Source organism: Carcharodon carcharias, chromosome 12 (assembly GCF_017639515.1).
Source record: "Carcharodon carcharias isolate sCarCar2 chromosome 12, sCarCar2.pri, whole genome shotgun sequence".
NCBI classification, from domain to species: Eukaryota; Metazoa; Chordata; class Chondrichthyes; order Lamniformes; family Lamnidae; genus Carcharodon; species Carcharodon carcharias.
The window spans coordinates 112896647-112911571 of NC_054478.1; the positions used below are offsets into that span (position 1 = coordinate 112896647).

The 14925-nt window shown below is 41.6% G+C and overlaps 1 protein-coding gene across 2 annotated transcripts in view; it reads left to right on the plus strand.

Moving 5' to 3' along the window:
- si:dkey-57a22.11 (uncharacterized protein LOC569865 homolog) overlaps window positions 1-14925 on the plus strand; it is a 54345-nt gene that overhangs the window by 9075 nt on the left and 30345 nt on the right. For both annotated transcript variants that reach the window (XM_041200083.1, XM_041200084.1), the window contains exons 2-3: window positions 855-1022; window positions 14603-14778. In XM_041200083.1, the coding sequence (XP_041056017.1) occupies window positions 881-1022; window positions 14603-14778 (318 nt within the window). In that variant the 5' untranslated portion in view covers window positions 855-880. The remainder of the gene's footprint in view (window positions 1-854; window positions 1023-14602; window positions 14779-14925) is intronic.

The window sequence follows — 14925 nt, forward strand, 5'->3', positions numbered from 1 at the left end:
TGATGCCACAAAGGCAGCATTTTAAGCAGTGAAGATGGAAGCATAAACTTCCAAAGATATTGATAGATTAAGTGAGCAAAACCGTGACAAATGGATTCAATGGAGGGAAATGTGGGGTCATCCACTTGAACCTAAAAAGGTTAGAATGGATAAACTCTAGAGGCTAGAAAAAGTAGAGATTCAAAGAGACTGTGGTGGGGAGTGGCAGAGGGTGGTGGTGCTGTCAATGGACATAGATCTTTAATTTTAATGAATAAATATAAAATATAATCAAAAGGGCTGGCCTTGTATCTAGAGGATTAGAAAACGCCAGCAGGCAAAAGGTGGTAAGAAGTTTGGAACTCATTTCTGCAAATGGAAATTACTTGATCACTTGTTAATTTCAAATCTCAAATTGATAGACTTTTGTTAACCTAATGTATTAAGGTACATGAACCAACGGTAGGTATATGAAGCTAGGTCACAGAACAGCCATGATCTCATTTAATGGTGGAAGAAGCTACAGGAGATAAATGGCCTCCTCCCTGTTCCTATGTTCCTTTCTATAAATTGTTTGAAATCACTTCTAACATTATTTCCCGTGAAAACCTGCCCTTCTTTCAGATAGCTAGCTGTGATTTCAATTGATGGGACTTTGCACCACCATCATTGTGCCAGGAAGGATGAGAGGTGGATGAGTGGAGTGTAAACACTGATATTGATTATGCTTTATATCCTATGTAATTATATGAACAAGTAGAATTGTCATATTTGTAATTTTAATGGGTGAATTTTTGCATTTCTTTGTACCATTTGATTGTTTATTGTTTTGAGTGTGGGGTTACATTCAATGAAAGTGGTGTATTTTTTTTAAGGTGTACAAAGTGGCAGCGTTTAAATTATGGAAAGTGAAGTGATGAATGCAACTGTATCCACCAGCCATTTGGACTTCTCTGGCAAAATGAAGGAACGACGGAATAGTATTTTAAAAAAGACAAAATACAATGCATCTCTGATCTCTAAGATTAAGACCAAGATTCTCAGTAAGTGTTCTACTTTCCTCGACTTTTCTAGTTTCTGCAAATCTTGCAGACCTTGTCTTCAACCTGACCTGGATCAACCCATTTGTGCAACAATCTATTAATCTTTGCATTCAAATTAAAAATTCTGATTTAAGAAATATAGTAAGTCTTAAGTAGCCAAATTAGTAAAATTGTAATTTCAGCTTTGCATTATGTAAATAAAACAGAGTAAAATGTAAGTAAGAGTCACTGTCACAGACGCTTTAAAAGGCGTCTCCCAAGAGCAATGTGTATGTATGTGTGTGTATTTTTTACCTTTAGAGTGAGTAATTCAGTAGAAAAATAACCCAGCAGCAAAGCCTTGAGACTTAAAAAGGAAGAAGTTAGATTATTCCATACTATTTTTCTGGAAGTTACTGAAAAAAAGATACACTAATACATACAGAAAGATTAGTTACAGAGGAAGATAAAAGTGATACTTATAAAAATTCGATAAGTTCGGACTCTCTGTTCAGTGGAGGCCAAATATGTTTGAAGTCGAGATGTTGCATTGTCTGAAACGAAGGTCTTGAGGTTGTAGAGTTGTCTCTAGTTGTTTTGGCTTCCAATGTTGACTTGTCGCAGGTTGCTTTAACTGGTGAGCTTGGGTGGAATCAGGTTTACAGAAATGAGAGAAGGTTCCTTACTTCTGTTCTGCAGGTATGGCACTTTTAGCTGTTACTTTACAGCAGACCAGCAGCTATTTTTAGATAAAAGCAAAAATAAAAAATACCTGGAAAAACTCAGCAGGTCTGGCAGCATCTGTGGAGAGGAACACAGTTAACGTTTCGAGTCCGTATGACTCTTCAACAGAACTAAGTAAAAATAGAAGAGAGGTGAAGTATAAGCTGGTTTAAGGGGATGGGGGGAGGGTGGGACAGGTAGAGCTGGATAGAGGGCCGGTGATAGGTAGAGATAGCCAAAAGATGTCATAGACAAAAGGACAAAGAGGTGTTGAAGGTGATGATATTATCTAAGGAATGTGCTATTAAGGGTAGAAAACAGGACAAGCAAGGTACAGATAGCCTAGTGGGGGTGGGGTGAAGGGAAGGGATCGAAATAGGCTAAAAGTTAGAGATAAAACAACGGATGGAAATACATTTAAAAATAATGGAAATAAGTGGGAAAAGAAAAATCTATATAAATTATTGGGGGGAAAAAGGGGGGATCGGAAATGGGGTGGTGATGGAGGAGAGAGTTCATGATCTAAAATTGTTGAACTCAATATTCAGTCTGGAAGGCTGTAAAGTGCCTAGTCGGAAAATGAGGTGCTGTTCCTCCAGTTTGGGTTGAGCTTCACTGGAACAATGCAGCAGGCCAAGGACGGACATGTGGGCATGAGAGCAAGGTGGAGTGTTGAAATGGCAAGCGACAGGGAGGTCTGGGTCATGCTTGCGGACAGACCGAAGGTGTTCTGCAAAGCGGTCACCCAGTCTGCGTTTGGTCTCTCCAATGTAGAGGAAACCGCATTGGGAGCAACGAATGCAGTAGACTAAGTTGAGGGAAGTGCAAGTGAAATGCTGCTTCACTTGAAACGGGTGTTTGGGCCCTTGGATGGTGAGGAGAGAGGAAGTAAAGGGGCAGGTGTTGCACTTTCCCGGTGCCTTGCACCTTCCCGTGCAACCGCAGAAGTTAGCATTTTAGGAAGGTTTAGAATTCATGCGAGTTCCTGGAGATTGGTCAAGTTTCATTAGCTTTTCTTGCACTCAAAGGCTTTTAATATGCAAATTAAGTTGCCTGTCTGGAGAAAGGTGCTGTAAAGCTGTTAACCCTTGCTTGCCTGTATCCAAAATCCAGGAGCTTGTTAATTCAGGTGGCAGTTCACTGAAGATTTAAACTTCTATAGCAATGGAGTGGGATACATTTGTTCTGGACCCCTGGGAGGAGTTCCCCAGTTTCAGTTACTGAGGGGATGTGTCTTTTGGGACACCTCTGCTAACAGGTGGCTGGCTAGTTTCTGCAGCCCTGCCTAGCAACTCTTCAACTGGGTGAGGTGTCTCCCTCACTATGCTTACCTGCTTTAGGACTTCGCTGGTCCCTGCTTAACTCTGAGATGAAAGAGTCTGCTAACCTAATTTCAGGGTCGCTCCCTTCATCTTTTCTACATCTCACGGGTCATTTAATTTTGTAGCCTGATTTTGGCCTCTTTCAAGTGCCTTCTCCTGAACCACTTCCACCCTCATGGGTTCCATTGCCCCCTGCAGGACATCTGAACCTTTTCCACCTTTCTGAACCCCTGCAGAATGCTGTTTTTCTTCAGTCTCTGCAACCCCTCTTGACTGTCCATGAATTTTTTGGGCAACACCCTCCAACCTGCCAGGTCATTCCCCAGTAAAAAGTTGAACACTTGCATGGGTAAACTTGAGATTACACCCACTATTACTAGCCCTGTAACAAGCTCACTGTTTAAGTGAATTTTTACTGTTGGTACCTCAGTACATTCTCCTGTGAGTCCTTTGACTAGTACATTGAAAATTGTTCTGCCCCTGTGTTGAGAAATTTTAAATTTTCCCCACTAGCAATGTCTGTAAGTGTCTCGGAGAGTGCAAATCTCCTTTTCGCGTTCTTTGGAAACACTAGGGGCCATCTTCCCCTTGAATACAAAATCCTGATAGGTCTCTGCACCCTGTGTTGTGTTTGCAGAGACTTACAACTTTCATGAACATAGACAACAGGCTGTGCTGTAATGTTCACTGCGGTTCTCTGCACATACCATGGTTTGCCGTAATGAACGCAACCAGGGCTTGGTCCTGCTGGTTTTCTTTTTACTAGACCTCCTCTTTTGAAGGTTGGAGATTGGTTTGCCCTGCTTTCATTATTCTCATAAGAACTAGGAGCAGGAGTAGGCAATTCAGCCCCTTGAGCCTGCCCCGCCATTCAATACAATCATGGCTGATCTCATTTCGGCCTCAACTCCAAATTCCCGCCCTCTCCCCATAACCTTTCAACCCATTACTAATTCAAAATCTGCCTATCTCCTCCTCAAATTTATTCAGCGTCCTGGCATCCACTGCACTCTGAGGTAGTGAATTCCACAGATTCACGACCCTTTGAAAAATGTAATTCCTCATCTCTGATTTAAACCTACCATCCCTTAGCCTTAGACTATGGCCTCTCGTTCTAGAATGCCCCACAAGGGGAAACATCCACTACACATCTACTTTGTCTATCCCCTTTAGCATCTTATATACCTCAATTAGATCTCCTCTCATCCTTCTAAACTCCAGCGAATATAGGCCTAAACTGCTCAATCTCTCCTCATAAGACAAGCCCCACATCTCTGGAATCAACCTAATGAGCCTCCTCTGAACCGCCTCCAATGCAACTACATCCTTCCTCAAGTTAAGGGACCAAAACTGTGCACAGTACTCCAGGTGGGGTCTCACCAATGCCTTGTACAGTTGCAACAACACTTCCCTATTTTTATACTCTATTCCTTTAGCAATAAATGCCAAAATTCCATTTGCCACTCTTGCCTGCTGTACCTGCATACTAGCTTTCAGCGATTCATGCATGAGGACACCCAGATCTCTCTGCACTGAAGCATTCTGAAGTTTCTCTCCATTTAAATAATAAGTCGCCTTTTTATTCTTGCGACCAAAGTGGATAACCTCTCACTTATCCATGTTAAACTCTGTCTGCCAAATGTTGCCCATTCACCTAACCTGTCCATATCCATTTGTAAATTTCTTATTTCTTCATTGCAACTTATTTTCCCACCTATTTTGGTGTAATCTGCAAATTTAGCTATAGTACTTTCTATCTCTAAATCCAAGTTATTAATATAGATTGCAAATAGTTGGGGCCCAAGGACTGAACCCTGTGGCACCCCACTAGTTACAGCTTGCCATCCAGAAAATGACCCCATTTATCCCGACTCTAACTCCATGTGATTTTATCTTGTGTATTAATCTTTTGTGCGGCACTTTATCAAAGGCCTCCTGGAAGTCCAGATATACTACATCTACAGGATCCCCATTATCTGCTTTGCTTGTCTCTAGCAAATTAGTCAAACACGATTTACTCTTCATAAAACCATGCTGACTCTGATGGATTCCATTTTGACTTTCCAAATGCCCCATTACTACTTCCTTAATAATGGATTCCAACAATTTCCCAACAACAGACATTAAACTAACTGGTCTATAATTTCCTACTTTCTGCAACCCCCCCCCCCCCCCCCCCCCGCCCTTTTTGAATAAGGGTGTTATATTGCCCTTTTTCCAAGCCACTGTAACCTTTCCAGAATCCAGAGAATTTTGGAATATAACCAATGCATCCACTATCTTTGCTGCCACTTCGTTTAAGACCCTGGGATGTAGGCCATCAGGTTCTGTAAACTCGTCACCCTTCAATCCCAATGGTTTCCTCAGTGTTTTTTCTCTAGTGATGGTGATTGTTTTAAGTTCCTCCTTCTCTATACCCTCTGCACTACCTGTTACTATTGGGGTGGTACTAGTGTCCTGCACCGTGAAAACTGAGGCAAAATATTGATTACACATTTCTGCGTTCCCCACTATTAACTCCCCAGTCTCATCCTCCAAGGGACCAACATTCACTTTAGCTACTCTCTTTCCTTTTATATACTTGTAGAAGCTGTTGCTACCAGTTTTTACATTTTGCGCTAGTTTTCTTTCATAATTTAGCCTTTGCTCTTTTCATTTTTTTTTTAGTAACCCTTTGTTGATCTTTAAAAGTTTCCCAATTTTCCAGCCTGCCACTGACCTTTGCAATTTGGTATGCCTTAGCTTTTGCCTTTGTTATCTTTAACTTCCTTGCTTAGCCATTGATGCTTTTTCCCCCTTGCCATTTTTCTTCCTCTTTGGAATATATTTTACTTGGGAGGAATTGAATATCTCTTTAAATATCTGCCACCGTTCATCAACTGTCCTACCTTGTAGTCTTGCTGCCCTGTCCACTAGGACCAAATCTGCCCTCGTGCCTATATTGTTTAACTCCAGAACACTAGGGTGGGACTCAAGTTTCTCACTCTCAAACTGAACTTGAAATTCTAGCATGCTATGATCGCTCTTCTTTAGAGGATCCTTTACAATGAGATCATTAATTAATCCCATCTAATTACACAAAACTAAATCCAGAATAGCCTGCTCCCTGGTTGATTCCATAACGTATTGATCCAAGAAACAATCTCTAATCCACTCAATGCACTCTCCCTCGAGGCTACCCTTGCCAATTTGATTAGTCCAATCTATATGCATATTAAAATCACTCATGATTATTGCCGTGCCTTTCTTACATGCTCCCAGTATTTCCTGGTTTATACTGTGTCTTACTGCTGAACTACTTTTGGGGACCTATAGATTACTCTCACCAGGGACTTCTTTCCCTTGCTATTTCTTATTTCTACCCAGATTGACTCTACGTCTTACTCTCCAGTGCCTATATCATTCCTCACTATAGCACTGATCTCTTCCTTTACTAACAAAGCTACACCAGCTCCTTTTCCTTCCTGCCTATCCTGCTGAAACACTGAGTACCCTTGGATGTTCAACTCCCAAACCTGTTCTCCCTGTAACCATGTTTCAGTAATCACCAGAGAATCATACCTATTTATCTCTTTATGCACTGTTAACTCATTAGTTTTATTCCAAATGCTAGACGCATTCAGATACAAAACCTTTAAGTTACCCTAGTGTCAATTTTCCCTACTGTTATATGATTCTTTGGCGTGATATGATGTTCACACACTCTGTCCCTTCCTTTTACATTTTGGTAACAATCGACCTCGTCACTAACCTGCACTCTTACCCTCTGCTTAGACTTTGATTTTTTATATTTCCGTGCAACTGAACCCTTCCCCCCCCACTATTTAGTTTAAAACCCAATCTCCAACCCTAGTTATGCATTTCGCCAGGACACTGGTTCCCAGCATCATTCAAGTGGAGCCCGTCTGAATGGAATAGCCCCCTCTTTTCCCAGTACTGGTGCCAATGTCCCATGAATTCAAACCCATTTCTCCCACACCAATCTTTGAGCCATGCATTTACCTCTTTAATCTTATTGACCCTGTGCCAATTAGCTCGTGGCTCAGGTAATAATCCGGAGATTATTACCTTTTTGGTTCTGCTTTTTAATTTAGCCCCTAGCTGCTCGTATTCCCTCAGCAGGACCTCTTTCCTCGTTCTACCTATATCATTGGTACCTACGTGCACCACAACAACTGGATCTTTCCCCTCCCACTCCAAGTTCCTTTGCAGCCCAGATGAGATATCCTTAACCCTGGCACCAGGTAGGCAACACAGCCTTCGGGACTTTCGATCCTGGCTATAGAGAACAGTATCTATTCCCCTAACTATACTATCCCCGATTACAATAACATTTCTTTTTTCTCCCCCCACTTGAATGGCTCCCTGTACCACGGTGCTATGGTCAGTTTACTCATCCTCTCTACAGTCCCCGCTCTCGTCCACACAGGGAGCAAGAATCTCAATCCTGTTGGATAAAGGCAAGGGCTGAGCTCCTGCGGTGCTACTTCCTGGATCCCTCTACCTGCCTCACTCATAGTCACACCCTCCTGTCCCTGACCACTAGCCGAATTTAAGGTAGTTAATCAAAGGGGTGTGACTGTCTCCTGAAACACAGCGTCCAGGTAACTCTCCCCCTCCCTGATGTGTCACAGTGTCCAAAGCTCAGACTCCAGCTCATCAACTCTGAGCTGGAGTTTGTCGAGCAACCAACATTTGCTACAGATGTGGTCACTAGGAACCACAATAGGGTCCACCAGCTCCCACATCATGCAGCTAAAACACATTGCCTGGCTCTGTATCTCCCATTTTATTTAATTAGTTTTTCAATTTGTTTTTAAATTCCGTAATGGTCTTTGGATTATCAATCTGCAAAATGTTTCACCTATTTACCTTTAACCTGAAAGCAACTGAGAATAGAGATTCAAAATATAAGACCATAAGACATAGGAGCAGAAATTAGGCCATTCGGCCTATCGAGTCTGCTCCGCCATTCAATCATGGCTGATAAGTTTCTCAACCCCATTCTCCTGCCTTCTCCCCGTAACCTTTGATCGCCTTACCAATTAAGAACCTATCTATCTTGGTCTTAAATGCAGTCAATGACCCGGCCTCCACAGCCTTCTGTGGCAATGAATTCCATAGACTCACCACTCTCTGGCTAAAGAAGTTTCTCCTCATCTCTGTTCTAAAAGGTCTTCCCTTTACTCTGAGGCTGTGCCCTCGGGCCTTAGTCTCTCTTACTAATGGAAACATCTTCCCCACATCCACTCTATCCAGGCCTTTCAGTATTCTGTAAGTTTCAATCAGATCCCCCTCATCCTTCTAAACTCCATCGAGTACAGACCCAGAGTTCCTCGTATGTTAAGCCTTTCATTCCTGGGATCGTTCTTGTGAACCTCCTCTGGACCCTCTCCAGGGCCAGCACATCCTTCCTGAGATACGGGACCCAGAATTGCTCACAATATTCTAAATGTGGTCTGACCAGAGCCTTATAAAGCCTCAGCAGCATATCCCTGCTTTTATATTCTAGTCCTTTCGAAATAAATGCCAACATTGCATTTGTCTTCCTAACTACCAACTCAACCTGCATGTTAACCTTAAGAGAATCCTGGACTAGGACTCCCAAGTCCCTTTGCACTCCAGATTTCTGAATTCTCTCCCCATTTAGAAAATAGTTCATGCCTCTATTCATGCAAAGTGCGTGACCTCACACTTCCCCCACATTGTATTCCATCTGCCACTTCTTTGTCCATTCTCCTAACCTGTCCAAATCCTTCTGCAGCCTCCCCGCTTCCTCAATACTACCTGTCCCTCCACCCTATCTTTGTATCATCTGCAAACTTAGCCAAGATGCCCTCAGTTCCTTCATCTAGATCATTAATGTATAAAGTGAAAAGTTGTGGTCCCAACACTGACCCCTGCGGAACTCCACTAGTCACCGGCCGCCACCCTGAGAAGGACCCCCTTATCCCCACTCTCTGCCTCCTGCCAGACAGCCAGTCTTCTTGATAGCCAAATCAACTGGAACTCAGTCTCTCTGCTAAGTTGAAGCTGAAGTGTTAGGCCTCCGATCATGGGCCCCAGTAGTCACCTTTAATCTGAAATCAACTTAGAATAGGTAGTTCAGTTACTTATCAACCAATGAACTTACGATTTTCCTGTGACATCACTCTTTGTTTTTTTTCACTCGGGGATAGTGACTGCAGAGGGCAGTCTTCCCAGACTGCTTCTCGCCGACAGTGAGTGCAGAGGACATTCTTCCCAGACTGCTTCACGGTGACTGCAGAAGACACACTTCCTAGACTGCTTCACGGCAACGGTGAATGCAGATGGCGCTCTTCCCACACTCTCATTTTCCGTAGGATCTACTTCTGTCCCTACTATATCTCCCTTTTATCTCTTCATTGCTGATGTGAGTCACCTGAACTAGGTCTACTGTGGTTCAGGGGTTTGAGAGTCAATTCGTAGACCTCAGCCAAAACTGCAGCTGCCCTTGCAGAGCTGCATTTTTATATTATAGCTGAGACAAGTTTTAAACTTATCTAATTGTACCAATTCCCTTATCCCTTCATAGGTTTGCTCTATTTCTAAAGTGCTGACGCATCAGTCAGATGCAATCTGTTTAATTCTCTCGAATTCCAGATAAGTCTGTGTGGATTTCTTATGGGAATTGCTGACAATTAGGCCCCTGGGACCAATTCATATGCACCACGAATTCCAGCTTTGGTCTGTTCGTAATTAACGGTCACTTCAAGGGACAGCGTGGAATAGATTTCCTGGGCCTTTACTGATAGCTGACCCTGCATCATGAGTGTTTATAATCTTATGGTCAATATAGCTGATCAGCTACCTTTTTAAAAGTGGTAAAAAAAAATTCTACATCTTCCTCAAAACCTTTTTCTGGGTTACAGGGGTTTGTGCTCTTATTGGCAGAGTGAGATTTTCCCTAGTAGCCTCAAGTTGTCTTAGGTCTCTCTTTCTGTGCCTGCAACTTTATCTCCAATTTTCAGAGCTGGAAAACCCTTTCTTTCTCTCAGACTTCCCTATCTTTTTCCCTTTCTTGAAATGCTCGGCTTTGTCTTCAGATTTTCCAGCTGTATTTTGACTAAAGTAACCTACTCTGGCTCAATATGGCTTCTTCTACCTGTTCCAACTCAGCCCAGAGACCCAAATGCTCAGCCAGCATTCTTGAGTTTCTTGAGAAACTCTTGTCTTTGTCTTGGTGGGTAGTTTAAGTCCTATCCATTTAGTTATGGATTTTAGCTGTTCTATGTACGCTAGGTTTTGCAATGTTAAAACTTCCTGTTCAACGAATGTCTGTGCGTCAAAACTAGCCATCTTAACTTTGACCATTAGTACTTTATAAAAGTTCGCTGTTTCATCCGTTATTTTCCTCTTCTACTTCCAATTTCTTTAAAGTTCAAATTTGGCAGGTTTGCAAATGGATTCAATTCTGGATCCGAGCCCCCAATTGTCACTAGTGCTTTAAAGGGTGTTTCCCCAAAGTCACCTGTTAACACTGTATGTGTGTATATTTTTTACCCTTGGAGTGAGTAACTCAATTTAAAAATAACTCAGTAGCGAAGTTTTTTCACTTAAAAAGGAAACAGTTTCACACTATTGTTCTGGAAGTTAGTGAAGAAAAGATACAAACACACACACACACACACACACACACACACACACGTTACAAAGGAGGATAAAAATTATACTTATAAAAGTTGGATCAGTTCAGAGTCTCTATTGTTCGGTGCAGGCCTGATATGTTGGAAGTCAAGCTGATGCATTATCTGAAGTTAAGGTCTTGAGGTTGTGTCATTGTCTCTGCAGCTGCAGTGGTTTCCACTGTCGAATTGCTGCAGGTTCTTTAACAGGTGGAATCCCTGCCCTGAAAAGCTTTGATAATGTTATGTGCTGAGATGTTTGGTTTCCACCAAATGTAATAGTCTTCCTTTGTGCTGGGAAAGACTCTAATCTCTGACAGTTTGCTTGGTCCCCATTTGCTTCGTTTTGATGAAGTCTTTGTGGTGCTACATTCAGTTGACTCTGACCCAGATGCCATGGATAGTCACTCTTGTCTCTGGAATTCAGCCCTTTTGTCCGTGATAAAACTGAGCATCAGTGAATGGGTTTGTGGTGAATCAATGTTGATGGATAGCACAATTGACACTCCTTCCAGCACTTTGCAGCCGATTGAGTGGGTTGATAGGGTTGGCTGCATTGGATAGGACATGCCTGGGCCCCCACATTGCTGCGTAGATGTCAATGCTGTAACTATAATGTAACAGCTTGGCTAGAGGCCTGACTAGTTCTGGAGCACAAGTCTTCAGTGCTACAGCTAGGATGTTGCCAGAAATGATAGCCTTTGTTGTGTTCAATGCTTTCAGCCATTTCTTGACTGCACATGGAATGAATTGAATTGGCTGAAGACTGAGATCAATGATGATAGGAACCTCAGGAGATTGTAATGGGAGAATGAGTGATACACTGGACTGATGTGGTGGAATACAATTTTGCTGCTGCGATTGGCCCATAGTGATTCATGGATGCCCACTTTTAAGCTGTTGGACCTCTTAACTATTTGTTAGCCTCAATATGAAGTCTGGTCCCTATCCAAAGTGGTTATTCCCATCAAAACTGTCATGGACAAATGAAACACTGACAGGTAGATTTATGAAGATCGGCTTAAGTATTTTATTTCCTTGTGTTGGTTCTCTTGTCTACTCCCACAAACCCAACCTGGCAACTATGTCCTTCAGGGTTTGGCTAACTTGGTCAATGGAGGCATTATCAAACCACTCATTGTGACGTTGCAGTCCTCTGTTAGAGAGTATGTTATGTGCCCTTGCTACCCTCAGTGCTTCCTCCAAGTGATGTTCAATATAGATTGTAGAATAATACAGAGCAGGATTAGGAGTGTGCCAGCTCTTTGAAAGAACTGTCCATTAGCCCTGCAAAGCTTTCCTCTTCAAATATTTATCCAATTCCTTTTTGAAAATTTTTCAATCTGCTTCCCACCATCCTTTTGGGCAATGCATTCCTGATCGCAATAGCTTGCTAATTTTTTCCTTGTGTAATTTCTGGCTTTTTTGCCTGTTACCTTAAATATGTGCACCCTGGTTATTGATCTTTTTCCACTGGAAGCAGTTTCTCCTGCTTTACTCTTCAAAAACTCTTCATGATTTTGAATATTATCAGATTTCCCCTTAAATCTTAGCTCTTCTAGGGAAAACAACCTCAGTTACTCTAGTCTGTCTAGATAACTGAAATCTGTCATCTCTGATAATTCTAGTAAACCTGGTCTGCATCCTTTGTAAAGCATTGATGTACTTCCTAAAATGTGGTTCCCAGAATTGGCCACAATATGACAGTTGGCCCCAGCCATTATTTTATAAACATAGGAACAGGAGTAGGCCATTTGGTCCATCGAGCCTGCTTCACCATTTGATTAGATCATGGCTAATCATCTATCTCAGTGTTACTTTCCCACACTATCTCCATATCCCTTGATGTCATTGTCTCCAGAAACCTATCGATTTCTGTCTTGAACATGCTCAATAATTGAGCTTCCACAGCCCTCTTGGGTAGACAATTCCAAAGATTCACCATCTTCTGACTGAAAAAATTCCCCTTTTATTTTGTTTCTCTCCCACACATAACTCCATGACTAGGAATTTATTTTCATGACTGAATAGTCCAAGATTTCAAGAATCTGAGTCCAGACATTCATACGGTGCTTCCATTTGCACTGTACTTCATAGCAAGGCCTTGATGAGGTTTCCTGATTTGTCAATGTGCCTTTCTTGGTTTATGCAGCTTGAAGTATCTTATCAGCTTCGTTAAGGTTTAGCATAACTTCCCTGTTCTATCCCTTGATTTCTAAAGCCAATGATTCCATATGCTTTTTAAAACTAACTTCTCCTGCCACTTTCTAAACACTCCTGTACATACGCCTCCTTGTCTCTCTGCTCCTACACTCTGCTTTAAAATTGTTTAGTTTATATTGCCTTTCCTCAATTTATTTTCCAAAATGAATCACTGTACACTGTATTAAATTTCACATGTTAACTTTCAGCTACCCATGTCTGCCCATTGTCACCAGCCTGTTCTTCTGAAGTCTTGTCTGTTACTATCCTCCTAGTTGTTCACTACATTTCAGTTAGTACCAGAGAGGGAGGGTGGCCGCATTTGTCACTTAAAACCATGGGGCCCAACAGTAGTACTGTAGCCAATTATTTTTATGCATGTTAAAATAAATTTCCATATTCAGATTTTTAGTGGAAATTGTCACATATTTACAGCTTTCTGCCAGGATTTCAACTGGTGGGAGGGATTAATTTGAGCATCACCAGTTTACAATTCAGTGTAAATATGGAGCCAGAAAATTCTCATGGAAAAAGATGAAGGAAAGCACACAAAAATTAGATTTTGAATATTGTTGATTTTTCTGTGGCATGGCAAACATGTGGGAGAAACTGGTTAACATTTTACCTGTCACTCTTTCTTTGTTACTGCTCAACAATCTGTCTCACAGATCTGTTGTCCCTTTACTACCTTGCACCCCATAACTCCTTTTTTCCTCTTTCTCTCTGCCTTTTTCTTTTATTTCAGTTCGGGTGTTGAGAGTGGTATGGCATGGTGGGGAAAGGGGCCATCAGTGGTTACAGATTTGTAATGGATTGGGGTTGCAGAAAAAAATATGGCCTGCAGCAGCTACTCCCATCCTACCTCCTCTCCAGGCACAATGCTTCTCCCCTAACCTGCCCCAACCCTCTATAATATTGTGTTCCCTACACTATCCTGCTGTTCCTTTCTCTCCCTGCCACAGTCTCTCTCTCATCACTGTCTCTCCTGCTTCCCACACTCATTCTTTGGAAGATCAAACTAAAAGTTTTCAATACAGGTTTTGACAGCATATGTGACAGACCACGATAGCTTGATTAGAATAACCATAATAAACCTCCAATCTGTGGTTAAAAAAAAATTATTGTGATTGTCCCCCAATTTAACCTAGTCAAATATTATTAAGCAGACATTTTCCTACAGCTAATTAGGTTATTCTTCTCATACCTATTTTAGTAAACCAATAAGTATGGAACTCTGAAAGCAGCCCCACAAGTGCCCATGGAGAAGGAGGTACTACTAATATAATTTAGACAAAAGTCCTATTTAACTAAAGAATCCTTTTGTCAGTTAAACTCTATTTGCGTTGAACTGTCCACTAATTGTGATTGGTTATCCCCATGTGACTGTCTCCCAACCTTGTGTTCCATTTTCTCCAATTTCAGCAAACTGTGGAGAAGCAAATTATAACAGACTTAAAAGAATTGAATTGCTCCAAGAGATGTGCTATGTGGGAAGATTTACTCTTAGGGTAGATTGGACACAGCACATTTCAAGTCAGTTCTGCAATGTTTCCAACTTTTAATTGTTCTGAATTCACCACATTGCCTTCTTGCAAGCAGCGGTTAAACAGCTGGTACTAAAGTGAGCAATTCGGACACTGGAAGTAAGTATCTCAATTTCTAAACCACGTTCTGCACTTGGTCCAATGCAAATATTTTTCTCTTTCAGACAACTCATCAATGATGAAGATCTCACTTAAAAATAACAATAAAGCTTTGGCATTAGCTCTTGCTGAAGAGAAGAAAAAATACAGAATGGCTGAACAGGAAAAAGTAATTCTTCAAAAAGAAATATGTATTCAAAATTATGACATAGTTATGCTCCAGCAAAGATTAACTACTCAGGTAATAAGGGCAAATTACTGATTGCCGAATTAAATAAGTTTGTTGACAGGGGCACTGTAATTAAGCAGTTTTTGGGATCCATCTGGATTTCCTTTTCTCATTTAGATAATAATGTGGTTTATTTATTTTGGCTCATAAATTGGAGTC